Source organism: Panthera onca, chromosome C1, assembly GCF_046562875.1.
Source record: "Panthera onca isolate mPanOnc1 chromosome C1, mPanOnc1 haplotype 2, whole genome shotgun sequence".
Taxonomy (NCBI): domain Eukaryota; kingdom Metazoa; phylum Chordata; class Mammalia; order Carnivora; family Felidae; genus Panthera; species Panthera onca.
In genome coordinates this window covers 129,786,412-129,801,935 of record NC_138346.1, presented here as the reverse complement: position 1 = coordinate 129,801,935, position 15,524 = coordinate 129,786,412, and the positions used below count along the sequence as shown (strand labels likewise).

The window sequence follows — 15,524 nt, the reverse complement described above, 5'->3', positions numbered from 1 at the left end:
TTTTTTTCATTTAAAAGCTTAACATTTACAGAATACTAATGACAGCAATAGCAGTTAACTTATGATGTTCCTAGGAATCAGCCAGAAAAGTACTGACAAGTGTCCATCCCTTTGACAAAGATGACTCACTTAAAATAAATCCCCAGGACCATCTACTGAAGTATTATTTTCATCCTCATTGTATGAGGGAGGAAACTGAGGCTTAGTGAAGTTAATTGATTTGCTCAAGGTCACACTGCTTGTGAGGTGCAGAGCAAGATTGATACCCAGATCTAATTGTGGAATCTGCTCTTTTACCCTCTAGGTTGCTCCTCATGATTTTATGGACCACCTAAACCACAAATTGAGCAGTGTATGAGCAAAATGAAAACTAAAAAAATTATGATTAAATTTATGTGTTGATATTTCGCTTTCTTTTCAAAGATAATGTAATTGGGGGAGAACAACAAACTTTGTAATTCCTATTTCCAATACCAGTACTTGCATCTTTTCAAAAACTGTCAGTAATTAATATGCATAGATTTTAAAAATAATAATGACAATGATACATTCATGTAGCTCTAATACTTGCATCACCTGCAAAGACTAATTTTCCTGGAGAGGCTAAAAAGTATCTATGTCTCCTGGGAACTACCTGTAGAGCCTGGGTATCAAGTTGGAAGCGAGAGCTGACACTGCCCCCTGCTGGCTGACTTTCTCATTGCAAAGATTCCAGAAAATGGCCTTTTCAACCAAATCAATCAGTTTAATAATCATACGTATATAATTTGGAATACCAGGCCAAGCTCACTAACCTGAATTTCCCTCAAGAATATTCACATATATTAATTGGTCCTCCCTTAGACTTCCTTATTAGGACATTTTATATTTTTAAGTTAAAGTGTATACCAAAAAGAGAAGTCAAGCAATTGTATTTTTACAGTAGTTATCAATTGCTTTATCTCTACTCTCATCTTACTGTGTCCCTTGAGCCCCAGCTGACATTCTCTATTTGTCATATCCCTCTTAATAACTTAGACAAATCAACAGATACCAGAACCGAGAAACATATCTATGAGAAAATTGTAGAAAACCATAGGTTGGTCTGTCCCCTTGTTTTTCTTCTCCTTTTTCCCTCCCTTGTCCTGAAAGAACTGTTTTCTCAATCTTCTGATACTAACCACTTATTTTGAAAATAACTATTGCTCCTCTTTTCTCACCTTTCTTGCTTTGTATGCTTGTCTAGAGTGGTTATGCGAATTTCACCATCTCCCTGAGGTCGTCCAAAAAGCAAAACTGGTTGATTCTAAAACATAAAATTTACATGTCTCAGGTTTTTTTTTCTTTTTTGTAAACATATAAAAACAAAGAAATATTTGCTAGGGACAGCTACCTTATTACACTATAAGTTTTATCATTTTGCATTTTTAGCATGCTTACTGCAAAAAGTTCAGGTCTATATGATACGCTTTCCAAACAGTCTGCCCTTGGACATCCTAGAAGGTACACTGAAAACATTAATTAATTTTATGTATAGTCTTAAGAGGAAAGTTAGCTACCAAAAGCAAGAATTAACTGGCAGAATCCAAATCACAACAAAGATATACCAACTAATACTTATTAAGCACCCACTGTGTGCCAGACACTGTAGAAGATACAGGGCAAAATGTTCCCCGTGCCCAGTGGGGGAAAAAATATTCACAGAAGTATATAATTATAAATGTGCAGTTGCCATGAAGAAAGAGTACAGGAAAAATGCATTGCCAGGGGTTTAATATGGTCAAGGGAGTCAAGGATGGCTTCCTTTAGCTAAGATCTCAAGAATGAAAAGTATGACTTAATGATTAAAAACAATGAACCATTTCCCCAGAGGCAAACAATAAAAACGTTAAGTATTTATGAACACCTACTGTATAAGGTGCTGAGGGAAAAAGAATTGACTGAAAATTATCACTAACATCAAGGAGATTACATTCCAATAAAGGAAGCAGATAGGTAATTAATTACTTGCTGCAAGAAAGTATAAAAATAGATGTTCCCTAGCAAACTCCCAAGATGTGTTTTGCAGAAATAGAAAACTCCATCCTAAAATTCATATGGAATCACAAGGGACCCTTAATAGGGGAACCAGTCTTGAAAAAGAACAAGGTCAGGGTCTTAGTCTTCCTGATTTCAAAACTTATTACAAAACTCTGGTAACCAAAACACTGTGGCACATGCATAAAGACAGACTTCTAGACCAATGGAATAGAACACTTGGAAATAGGCCCTCATGTATATGTGTGTGTGTGTATATATATATATATATATATATATATATATATATATATATATATTCAAATGATTTTTGACAACAGTACCAAGACCATTCAATGGGGATAGGAGAGCCTTTTCAACAAATGATTCTGGGAAACTGGATATACATAGGCAAAAGAATGAAGTTGGACCCTTACCTTGTACAATATACCAAATTGATCCAAGGGTTAAAAATATAAAACTCTTAGACAAAAACATAGGGGAAAATTTTTATGACATTGGATTTAGCAATGATTTCTTAGATATACCACCAAAAGCAACAAAAGAAAACCCAGTAAGTTAAAATTCTTTAAAATTAAAAATTTTGTGCAAAGGACAGTATCAACAGAGTGAAAAGGCAGCCTCCAGATGGTAGAGAATATTTGCAAACAAAATGTGTGATAAGAATTGACATCCAGGGGCGCCTGGGTGGCGCAGTCGGTTAAGCGTCCGACTTCAGCCAGGTCACGATCTCGCGGTCCGTGAGTTCGAGCCCCGCGTCGGGCTCTGGGCTGATGGCCCAGAGCCTGGAGCCTGTTTCCGATTCTGTGTCTCCCTCTCTCTGCCCCTCCCCCGTTCATGCTCTGTCTGTCTCTCTCTGTCCCAAAAATAAATAAAAAACGTTGAAAAAAAAAAAAAAAAAAAAAAAGAATTGACATCCAGAATATATAGAGAACTCCTATAACTCAACAAGCAACCCTTATCCAAAAACAGGCAAAGAACTTGAATAGGCAAAGAACTTTGTACATCTTTCTGCAGAGAGATATACAAACGGCCAATAAGTATATGAAAAGATATTCAGTATCCCTAATCATTAGGGAAATACAAAATCAAAACCATAATAAGACACAACTTCATACACATTTGGATGGATATTATTTTCAAAAGAAGAAAAAAGAAGAAAAGAAAAGAACAAGTGTTGGTGTGGATTGGCATGTTCCACTTCTGGGTATATAACCAAAAAAAAGTGAAAGCAGGGACTGGAGCGTGTATTTCCACACCCATGTTCATAGCAGTACTATTCACAACAGCCAAAAGGGGTAAGAAACCAAAGTGTCCACAGAGATGAATGGATAATCAAAATGTGAGGTATATACAACTAATGTTACACTTTAAAGCCTTAAAAAGGAAATTCTTTTAAAAAGAAATTCTGATACAAGCTACAAGGTTGAACACTGAAGACATTATGCTAAGTAAAATGCACCAGTCACAAAAGGACAAATATCACATGATTCCATTTATATGAGGTACCTAGAGTAGTCAAATTCACAAAGACAAAAAGTAAAATGGTGGTCGCCAGGGGCTGGGAGGAGGGGAGAATGGAGAGTTAGTGTCTAATGAGTACAGAACTTCAGTTTTACAAGATGAAGAGAGTTGTGGAGATGGACAGTGGTGATGGCTGGCTGCCCAACAACATGAATATATTTAATGTTAAAAACTATACAATTTAAAATGGTAAATGTCATATATATTTCACCACACACACACACACACACACACACACACACAGCTGTCCAGGCAATGTGCTATGAAATTACAAAGAGAAAGTAATAATGGGAGATTATGGAAAGAATTATTTTAGTTGGACCTTGAAGGAATATGATAGGAAGTAATGGGAAGACATTCTAGGCTCTGACATTATTATGATCAGAGGCAGAACTATAAAAATGTACAGCAAATTAGAGACCTTACGACACAGCAGGACACCTGCAAAGTAAAGTATGTGGGCAGGTATTAGCTGGATGAGTTCAGCAAAGTAGTTTCAGCCCAAATCATTGAGGGCTTTAAATATCATGCTAAGGATTGTTGACTGAATCCTGAAGGCAACAGCAAATACTGACAAGTTAGGGATAGAGAATGAACTGAGAAGTCCACCTTTTGGAAATGCAAGTTGGTGACGGGATGATGAGAAGCTTCTGTGGTTGGAAAGGTGGCAGATGAGGTCCTGAAAGGAGAACATGACTATACATGTGAAAAGGAAGGCTCAAGATGTTTCAGAGAAAGCATCAGTAAAATTGCTCCACCAAGAAAAGTATCTTTCCTTCATTCATCCATCTCTGTTTTTGCTGCTCACAGCTTAATCCAGGCCTCTACCATCTCTCTTTTCTCTTTTTTTAAATTATTTTTGTTTTATTTTATATTTGAGAGAGAGCAAGCGCATGAGAGAGCGAGAGAGCAAGAGAGCGCGGGTGCATGAGTGAGCATGAGCAGGGAAAAGGCAGAGAGACAGAGACAGAATCTTAAGCAGGCTCCAGGCTCTGAGCTGTCAGCACAGAGCCCAACATGGGGCTCGAACTCACGGACCACCATCATGACCTGAGCCGAAGTTGGACACTTAACCAATTGAACCACTCAGGCGCCCCAAGACCATCTTGCTCTTGAAATCACCTCACAACATTCCAGCAGGGTTTTCTTTAAATTTAAATCAGACTGAAACCTTTACTAGCTTCCCCCTGTAATGACTGTAAAATCCCAGCTCTGTGCCCTGGCCTACATTGCTGGGGGACATAGCTCTCCTGCCCCCCCTACCTCCTGCCCACCTCTCCCCCACTTCAGAGCCCATGATTTTTCTCCTCATTCACAATTCCCAACCCTTCTGGCCCATCTATGGCCATTTCATTTGCTATGGCTTCTGCCTGGAATCCTCTCCCCCAGATCACTGTACCACTGGCTTTCTTCTTATTCTTCAGGTTCAAGAGGCAAATAACTCCCTTCCCTTATGTTCAACTGTTTTGTATCTTAAAGTCCTCTTATGAGTGAAGTCATATGATTCTTGTCTTTCTCTGACTAATTTCACTTAGCATAATACCCTCCAGTTTCATCCACGTAGTTGCAAATGGCAAGATTTCATTCTTTTTGATTGCTGAGTAATACTCTATTGTATATATATACCACATCTTCTTTATCCATTCATCCATCGATGGAAACAAAAATAATATAAAAATAGGGAGGGGGACAAAACAGAAGAGACTCATAAATATGGAGAACAAACTGAGGGTTACTGGAGGGGTTGTGGGAGGGGGGATGGGCTAAATGGGTAAGGGGCACTAAGGAATCTACTCCTGAAATCATTGTTGCACTAAATGCTAACTAATTTGGATGTAAATTTTAAAAAATAAAAAATAAAATTAAAAAAAAGAGGCAAATGACTCAAGGAGTTTCTCTAACCATCTTATCTAAACTAGGATTCCCTTGATTATCCTCTGTTGCCCCACCCAGTTCACAGCAGGAATCTCCACAGAGCATTTTGAAAGTGTCTCCTCAATCAAGAGACCATGTTTTTCACAGTGAGAGCCCCAGCCCCAAGCCAATGTCTGGCACACAGCAGTCACCCAGTAAATATAACTAAGATGAATAAATTAACAGGAAATCGGCCATGACTATGTATAGCGCAAGGGAAAGAAAAGAAAAAAATGCACTCTAATGTTTAGAATTTAGACTGCCAGGGGAAGAGTCATTGTGTGATTAAGGAGAGAAGGACAAGCAAGGGCAGAAAGTCCTGGGACACGATATACATATCACAGGTGCCACAGGAAATCCACGGGGATGCTGCCAAACAGGAATTGCAAAAAACCCTGAACAACAGAAACTTCAAGGTAAACTATCTTTGCTTCAGAAACAACTTGTAGAATGTCCTCTGATTTGTGGATTAGGAAAGCTGGAAGGAATGATAATTACATACCAGATTTTCTATAGATAGCTGAAACTGTTTAATTTCACGAAGGGTCTCATTATCTCTTTTCACTTCATTCACATATTGTGCCAAGTCCTAAAGAATAAAGGGAAGGGTACAAAAAGAAGTCACGATAAGACTGGAAAAGAGATGCAAACTGTTTGAAAGAAAACACATCATTAATTTCATTAGTGGTAAAAGTAACCACCATAACTTTTCCATGACAATAAAAATGAATGACCCATCAATCAAAACTGCAACTCAAAAGCAATTTCAAAATGTCTGCAGTACAGCTGCAAAGACTAAAGAGTTGTCATTTGCCACACCTCGGAGAAGAGCAAGGATGAAAAACAAAAACAGACTATGACACGGTGCGGAACAAAAGGAAACTAGGTCAGGAGAATGCAAATTCCAAACACGTTAATAACTGACCTTGAGAGAATCACACTTTTACATGGGTTAGAATAAGGGTAACAATGCAATAATGAATGCTTAGCAGGGACAAAAAAGTAAAAGTTAGACAATGAATCCAGCTGGACCATTTTCTGCAACCAGTTAGTGTATTAGTTCCTGAGAGCATTCAGTCAAGTCAGCCAGTTCAATTTTAAAGAGTTAATGAAGGGGAAGAAAAGGAGAAGACAGAAACCCAAGGGCACTAAAATGGAGTCAAGCAAACAAACAATGCTGGACACGTTTCTCCATGGGCCTTCTTCACCTACTTTAAAATGTCTTTTCTCATATTTGAGGAAACATTAGCTAATCTTTCCATACTGTAAGTAGCTATTTTTATTACATGTGCTCTAGATTTTCCTGTTTTCTGGGTTTTCTTTTTTCTCTACCCTCTTAAATTCATCTGCAACAGTAGGAACAGAACTCTGACAAAAAGCAGTTCCTAACTTTGTTCTAAATGAAAGTCTGACGTTCCATAGGATGTATCTATTAACGATTTCTTTAAAAAGTGAAAATTTGGTATCAATTTCTAAAATAACAAATAGTTGTGTGATGTCTCCTAACGGGGTACTAAAATCAGCCCAATAGCGGAGCTAACACTGAAACTGGCACAGGGACATGGAGAAGTAATTAGCATTTTGCTCTATTGCTTCTGGGCCTTTTGGCTAAGATCAAGTACAGTAATTAGCATTGCTCTGATGACAGTCACATTGGCATTTTGTTCTTAAGAACAAATATTTGTTTATGTTTTAAGTTAGGGGCAAATATTTCTTTCAAAGTCAAAGTCCAGCACAAAATATAAACTGGGGTTTTACAGATTCCCCAGTATGTTTAAAAGTCTGCCTTTGTCCACTTGTAGTTCTTGATTTTCAGATTTACCTAGACATAGAAACCCAGACTGAAATCCACTTGTACTGATGCACAGCATCCACAAGGGTAAACCAGGCAGATATCCTCACTCGAGGAAAATAAGTCACACCACTGTTCTGAAGTCACCAGCTGACCTGCTGCTTACACAAGCCGACAGTTTTCTATTAGCAACCACAAAAAGAATGTGAAATAAAACCCTTATATTAAATCATTCCCAGTGGTTATAAAGGTTGTCATACTTTCATAAATAACAAGTTATTTTAATATACCTCTTGGTTTTATGTGTCTTTGTCTAACAATTAATCCATGCAAGGGTATCTATTTCAGTTAAAAATACTCAGCTCTCCCCACCTAATACAAAACCATACAAATACATATACGCGCGCGCGCACACGCACACATAATATACATTAGCATATCATACATATGTATTAGCGGTTTGTATTCTATCATTTTTTTAAGCAAGGATAAAAAACACAAAGAAGTTCATGGTACATTTGCCTTACCTTCATCGCATCAAGAGCCAGTTTCAGATTTGCCTTCTCCATAGGATCAGTGGTATGTTTGACCAGTTCCTATTTGGAAGATACAGTTTAGTGCTACTTTCATCAATTAAAACCAAAATATGAGAAACAGAACATTTAAAAACTAAAACATTTTTAATACTATTTGCACCATAATGTAATAAGTCTGATGTAATTTAACTAGGTTCTATTTTCATAAAAATAGCTCTATCTGTAAGAAGACCAACCAGACGGCAAAAGAACATGAGACGATGGTTGAAAACACTCTCCTTTCAAAGATGAACCTGATCTATCCCGCACGATAACACTGACATCCTTCCCAAATGTCATGAAAGATCCTCTCATTGCCAACTGATTCTGATGTCTACTCCTCTCCCTTGGCTTTGGAGATAATTAGGATCACTTGTTGGCTGCTATTGTCTCTGAGTCCTTCTTAAATTTCTGCCTATTCACTAGTCTTTCATACTTTCTTCTTTATCTATACCTTGGAAAGTTACTATTTCCTAGATTTTCACCTTAGTCTTTTGTTGTTCTTACTTTACTTATTCTACAAATTCTATCACAACCGTCGCCATAATGTCAACACACTCACTAATAAGACAATCACTCTCAAAGGAATGTGCTCAACCCAGAATTCATGCCTGAGTTCCAGACTCTTCCGTCCACCTACATAGTTCTACCTGGTTATCTCACAAGCCCATCTAACCCAACAACTCCCAACTTAGGGCATCTTCACCCACAACTCTCTTCTGGTTCCTGTTTACATTCTATTGAATGAGGCACCTTCACCAGTAGAATCACTTAAGCCTAAACCTATAAAGTGTCCCAGGCATCCCTCTCTCATACTATGTTCTGCTGATACAGACTTTTATCTTTTCCCTGGAAACCATCCTCACTGCCACTACATTGGTGCAAGTCCTTACTCTTTTTCACATGGGTCATTATAAATCAGCTTCTGATTAATCTTCTGACTTGGAGCCTCTCTGGACTACAAGCTATTTACTCTACTGACATCAAAGCTAGTTTTCTAATATATAAATCAGATCCTGTCTCTACCCTCTTTAGACTTCTGTAATGCCCGCAAAAGCTTCAGGTTGTTAACTACACCTCTTAGACCCTTCATGGTCTGAATTCTGCCAAACTCTCCCAACTTTTCTTTCCCACCCCAACAACTCCACCCAAACCACCTATATTCTATCCATACTAAATTAACTGCAATTCTCAAAATACATTCTAACAGCTGATCCCATTAAGCATGTGGTTTTGCTCTCCTTAGAAAGCTGTTCCTCTCTGATGCTCCTAAAGAAACTCTTATTGTTCCCTGCACAGCCAGATCAACAATCACTGTACAGCGAAGCTTTCTACGACAGAGGGGTCTACAAGTCCCCATCCTCCCCAGGCATAATTAACTAGACCTTTATTTGTACTACCTCCATACTTTCTGCATACCTACCATATCATACGGTACCTGGCAGCTTACACTTCATTTTCCCTACCTAAACAGTGAGCTTTATCAGTGCAGTGGGGGAGGGGGTGCTGTTTAATATCATGAATGCCTAATCCTGTCTGTCAAACAGGGAGCCACTCAAAAATTTTTGCTGACTTCAATACCAATAATGTTTCTAGTTATAAAGAGGACCTACAGACATCAGATCTGTTAAGTATAAGGTTGTTCAAGTAATATTCTTTTACTTTGATTTTTGCTTTTCCTTTATCAAATAATGAGTGTAAGTTATTCTCAAAGTTTCAAATCCTCCACTTTCATTCTGATTTTATAAATATGTAATTTCAAATCATAAAGCATTTCAAAAATTATTTCCCCACTAAAGTATAGCAGTAAGTAGGAAATGTTCAAATTAATATCACATTTATTCAACAAATTTCTAAACATTAGATAAATACATTGTACACTATCAAGATGGAAAAACATTTGTAGAATTTTTATCTTCATATGGTATCCCAAATAAAAATTTTCCTATTTAAAAAAATTCATCATAGAAGTGAACATTCTTTTGAAATTTAAAATAGAAAACAATCCAAGAGAAATTAAGGCAAAAGTCTGAATTTCAAAAAGGTATTGCCATATTTTATACTTCTATAAGTCTAAAACTTTATAAATGACCAAGATAGATGTTTCTTGAAAACTGCACCTTTTAAATTCTTCATTTGCTATTTGACCATACCAAAGTTACAAAAGAAATTATTAGCTTATTTTGGACATGTTTTTTAGTTCCATGATGTCTCAGAAACCGATTGCTTAAGTCTTCCTTATTATTTTTTCATAAAATCCAATTTGATTAAGTTGCTTTGAGTTTAGGTCTCATAAATGTTTTAATGTATTTTAAAGAAATAATCAGGGCTTGAATTCTTCTGATTTCTCAGTAGAACAAAAATAGAGATGACTAATAATTTTGCAACTACAGATCAAGAAATTTAATATACAAGATGTATAAAGCACGGCAGACTCAAAATTATATTTCACATACAGGTAGTAGATCTTTTTAAAATGACATTTTGCAAGGATCAGCAGAGTTGACAGACTAATACTGTGAGACATTTCCTTGGAGCAGAACTAATGAGCCTCCTGGTACAGCTATCAAATTAAATTTATAAGACTCTCCACCCTCATTAGAGGACTAACTGTGGAAACCATAAGCTTCGTGGTTATAAAAAGAATCACTTCAAAATAAATGTAGTCTTATTATAATTTACCCTAGCAGAAAGCAACAAAGAAGGTGACAAAATTCTCTTCAGTTTATGGCTATAAGGCAAAAAGTCCAAAACACTTAACCTGCCAAAATTCAAGTGTATTACAACAGTGAGATTCTAATAAATGATTATAGCTAACCAAAGACTTGGTTAAAGGGATCTTTTCATTTTGCCTTTTCTTCCTCCCTAATTCTTTGGGGGCCAGTTCTGTTTGAAGGACACAAAATATGACTTTGTGGAAGATAACAAATTAATCTTTGCTAAAGGAAGAAAAAGTTTCCAGCTGTTCTGTTATTTCCCACTTAGTTATGCTAATCATTGAAAATCATAGGGGGATATGGCCCCAAACATGGAGTATCTGGAGCATAATTGGTGCTTCATGAACATTTGGTTAAATGAATAAACAAAACAGATAGTTTTAAGTTACATACCTGGAGAAGAAGGTGATACTTTAAAACCCGTTGCATAGGAACCACAAGCAAATCTCGAAGAGTGAATTTTCCATTATTTGCTCTTTTGGAACATTCCTAATGAAATGTTTTTTAAAAACTTTTTAAAAAAACTTTGCTTTATCAAAGGGAGTCATAAAGCCAACATTAAAAGATTCAGAGGCCATAAACAAAACTGTTATTATATAATAAATATTTTGTTCCTTTTATTAATAATCCTTTCTAAAAAATAGAAAGTATCTAATTAAAAAACAAACAACAACAAATAATCCTTGTAGCATTTCAATCCTAAAATGAATCATTAAGTACAACTGTCTTATGCAATGAAAATTATTTTTCCTAGTGTCCCTCTAGGGTCTTCCTCTACTTACCTTTATAGCTCTACCTTCCACCAACCACCCCCAGTTAGGCTGCGGGCCTGGCATCAAGAACAAGTCCCTACTTATCAAACTAGCCATGTGCCTTTGCCATGGCCATGACTTTGTTCATTCTCTTCTCTCCAACCGCCATGTGCTTTGTCCAGTTTCCAACAAAATTAATCATCCTCTTCAAGAACTATACATCTAAGCCTTTTGTAATAATTCCAATCAAAATTGTGCTCTCTGTACCTTGTGGACATTTTAATGATTGTTGTACATACTATCTTCCCCAATATATTCTGTCTTTTACAGCTTTAAGAATCTAGTGCTTGCTTAATATTTATTAAACTGAATGAAATGGAATGATTGAGTCTAAAAATTTGCTAAAGTATAAACCTATTATTGAATTCAAACTTTCAAAAGCCTCAAATTTTAGTTTTTTTTTCATCTCACACTCTTCTTTCTTTAAAGCTGATCTAAAAATAGTACTGACTTGTGTTCACTCTTCTAACATTAACTATAACTTTAAGGAAAGTACTTTGAATTTGAAGTACTAAAGCCTGAACTCAAAGTTAGGCAACTCTTGGCTGTATAACCTTGAACAAGTTGCTTTTCTGATTTTACTGTTTCTCACATATTTGTGATATAGTCTTAAAACAATAAAGTTCCATAAAATTGTTATTAGTGAGAAACTAAATCCAAACTCCTCAGACAATTGTACATCCCAAACCAAGGAATTTTCCAGTTCATAAAGAGTTGCATTCAAGAAAACACTGCTTTGTTCATGGTTTGTTTCCCCTTTGCCCACACTTAACTTTTCTGGCACATGGAAGGATATATTATCAGGAGCTATAAAGTAAACACCATTAACTCTAATGACCATAGTGACTTAATGAGTATTTGACTACAGGTCTTAAGCAAGAACTGAGGACACATCGGGACATGTTAGCTCATGTCTTGTCAACTGCTGCAGTTCACTGGAAGAATAACTATTTCAACTGATTTCTTGCTTCTACAGATTGTAGAGAGTTCTGGATCATGGGTCTCAAATAGGAGGTTAAACTGTTAAGATTATTATAATGAATGACTCTCATCGCCCCAGCTGCATTTTAAGCTCCTTAGAACTGAGGTTGTATCTTACACTTCATGCATATATATGCCATCTTAACAGTGTTAGGAACAGAAATGTTATACATTTAAATTTTGCTTTGTTATGTTATGGAAGTCAGTTTAAAACTGTTGGGGAAATAATTAAGTTCCTTGAAGTTCTAAGTTACAGGCTCAGGAAGTAAAGAAACTAACATTGCAGGCATTTCCTACAACTGGGGGTCTAAGTTTGAGGTGTAAAATGCTTATTAGTATTGAAAGTAAATAAAGGGCAGAATAGAGTCTTCCAACACATCCGGCGACATGCTTAACCCAACTCCAATTTTAACTGAGAAGAAAATAAATGGAATCGGGATGAGCCAGCTTAGAGAACAAAATAAAGAGATTCTGTTACTGTTCGCCCTATGTTATCTTGGTTCCAAAGTAGAGAAGAAAAAGACAAAGACCAACAGGAGCAAAAATCACCACAAACTGAAGACGCGAAGGAAGCAGAGACACCAAGAATAAGGCAGCTTCCCCTTTATCATACCAGGAGTTGCAGAGGACAGTCCCAGCAAAGAGTATCTGTTGAGGTGTCACAATGTCTGATTAAATACTTGCCAATCAGGCCACTAGTCAGTAGTAGTACCTTTTCAGGCAAAAAAACGGGCAGCCAGCAGCCCCTCCCCCCCTGAGCTTTTCAAACTCAGCCTGAGGTTCTCTCTCTCCCTCAGATGGATAATGACCATAGAAAATATGTTCCTAGAGGCCCAGAGTATGTCATGTGTCATAGGGCGGACTTTGACAGTGACTCTGAAAGAAGGGAGAAGAATATCCAAACAATACTGAGAGTACAATGGGAGTATGACTAACAACTTGTATACTCTCTTCTGGAGCCAGAACTTTATATATATATAAAGTTCTAACGGTAGAACTGATGGCATCTGTTCTAATGGTAGTTCTGTTACGAACTAGTTGTGTAAGTTGTAGAGTTTTATCTTACCATCATAATTTAATTGGAGTCAAAGTACTTTATAGCTCTATGCTTCTAAGGCTCTATTCTCTCAAGAGGAGCAGGAACCTTTTACACTAACAGGGTTATCAGGATGTTATTTAGTGGTGATTCAAGCCACCAGCAGACATAAGGTCCACATCATCAAAGGCTTATAAGAGCTAAGGAAAAATGATCCATGGTAGAGAGGACAGTTACCTGGTAGCCTGCTGATGTGTAAACTTTCTAACCACTAGTTCCCCTTTGTGAAAGTTATAAAATCATACCAAATATGCTAAAACAATGAAGGAGTTCTAATTGGAAAGTCATCTGCCTCATTTTTTTCCCTTCATCGCCTGACCTCACTGCTGAATTGAACAAAGACAGCAAAAGGGACACTACAGTGTCAAGTAAGGCAAACACAGCCATTTAAGAATTGACTGTACGTTTGTACTCAACATTTAAGAAAATTCAAATATATGGATAATCTATTTGAGAAAATTACTCACTTAACACATCATCTTTTTCAAAAGTTCCCTAAAATTGCAAACTCCTATGAAAAAGAAAAATGATGTAAAAAAAAAAAAACAAAAAACTGACCACCATTTCCAGATTTATTTTCCATTGTTCCACGTGCTCTGTTTATTCTGACCTACTCTCCATTTTTCAGACTTTTCCACATTCATCTGGTCAGTCATACTTATCTGGTCAGAATACTCTCCAGGGAATCTCACCTGTCAAGACTCCTCCCATTCCCTTGGGGACCTAAATCAAATACTACCTCTTCAGAGAAATCTTCCACATTCTACCTGTGCTGAGGTGATCGCTCAATCTCACTCATGGAGCACCATCGATTACTGCTTGTCACATACAACTTAATCTTATTTGTGTCTGTCCTGTCTTTCTTCTTATGGGCAATATCCATACCCTTCTTATACACCTTATCCTAAATGTCTTACGTTTTTAATAAACATTTTTCATCTGCATGTACATTATCTCACATATATCTTACTTATCCTGTACTTCTTTCTACCTAGGTGACCCTGAGCAAATTACTCATAATCTCTCTCTGAACCTCAGGTTTCTCATCTGTAAGATGAGATATGTACATGATCTGTACATCTGTAAGATGTAAGATGTAATACATTTCTCATCTGTAAGATGAGATATGTACAAAAATTAATTGTACATATCTCATAGAGTCATGAGGACCTAATGACAATGCATGTAAAACACAAAGCCAGAGTCTCAGATTTTACTATTATATTATTACTATCATATTATTTCATAGAGCTATTAAATATTTTATAAAACTGACATAAAATTATGTTTAGAATACATGGAAAAATGTACTATTGCACTAATCTTGCAAAGGAATAGATCTAGTTTTTCTTATTCTTTTTTTATTTGAGTATAGTGGACATATAGCTTTACATAAGTTTCAGGTGTACAACTTAGTGATTTGACAAGTTTTTACATGATGCTATGTTCACAAGTGTACCTACCCTCTGCCTCGTTACATTGCTATTACAATATCACTCACTGTATTTCTTATGCTGTGCCTTTTATTTCCAGGAATTATTTTTTCTGTAACTAGAAGCCTGTAAATACTTCTCCCCCTCACCCATTTTGCCCATTCCCCACTCCCCTCCCCTTGCTTTTAGGTTTATCTTACTTTATTTCATAAACTAACAAAAAATAAACAGTACCTCTAATTTCAGTTTTACATCTTCTTTTGTCTTAGAAATGTTGTCTAAACTAGAGATGGCCAACTCCACTCCACTACAGTACTGCCCATATATAACCAACCTGAAAGGGAAGAAGAGGAGAAATTTGTAGGACAAAAGAAATAAAGTAGAAGGGGAAGAGGCAGAATTACCATCATCTATTTAAAACCACAGTTAGGGAGAATCAAAGTAAATCTTACTTGTCCTGCACCTCTAGCTAGGTGACCCTGGGCAAATTACTTATCTCTCTGAGCCTCTGATTTCTTGTTTCTTTTTAACACAAATCACACATAGACTCATAATATGCTATTAAAAGGACTAATTTTTATTTCTAAATTTGAATGGGATTAATTTCCCATACATTTTTTCAGCAGGTAGATTTTACAAACCGGCTTGATAACTGTTTATGGTA

At 36.5% G+C, this 15,524-nt stretch overlaps 1 protein-coding gene across 2 annotated transcripts in view; it reads right to left on the bottom strand.

Moving 5' to 3' along the window:
• VAV3 (vav guanine nucleotide exchange factor 3) overlaps nt 1-15,524 on the bottom strand; it is a 362,968-nt gene that overhangs the window by 164,933 nt on the left and 182,511 nt on the right. For both annotated transcript variants that reach the window (XM_060625198.3, XM_060625200.3), the window contains 5 exons: nt 15,095-15,194; nt 10,932-11,027; nt 7,774-7,842; nt 5,957-6,043; nt 1,200-1,285 (listed from right to left, as the gene is read on the bottom strand). In XM_060625198.3, the coding sequence (XP_060481181.1) occupies nt 1,200-1,285; nt 5,957-6,043; nt 7,774-7,842; nt 10,932-11,027; nt 15,095-15,194 (438 nt within the window). The remainder of the gene's footprint in view (nt 1-1,199; nt 1,286-5,956; nt 6,044-7,773; nt 7,843-10,931; nt 11,028-15,094; nt 15,195-15,524) is intronic.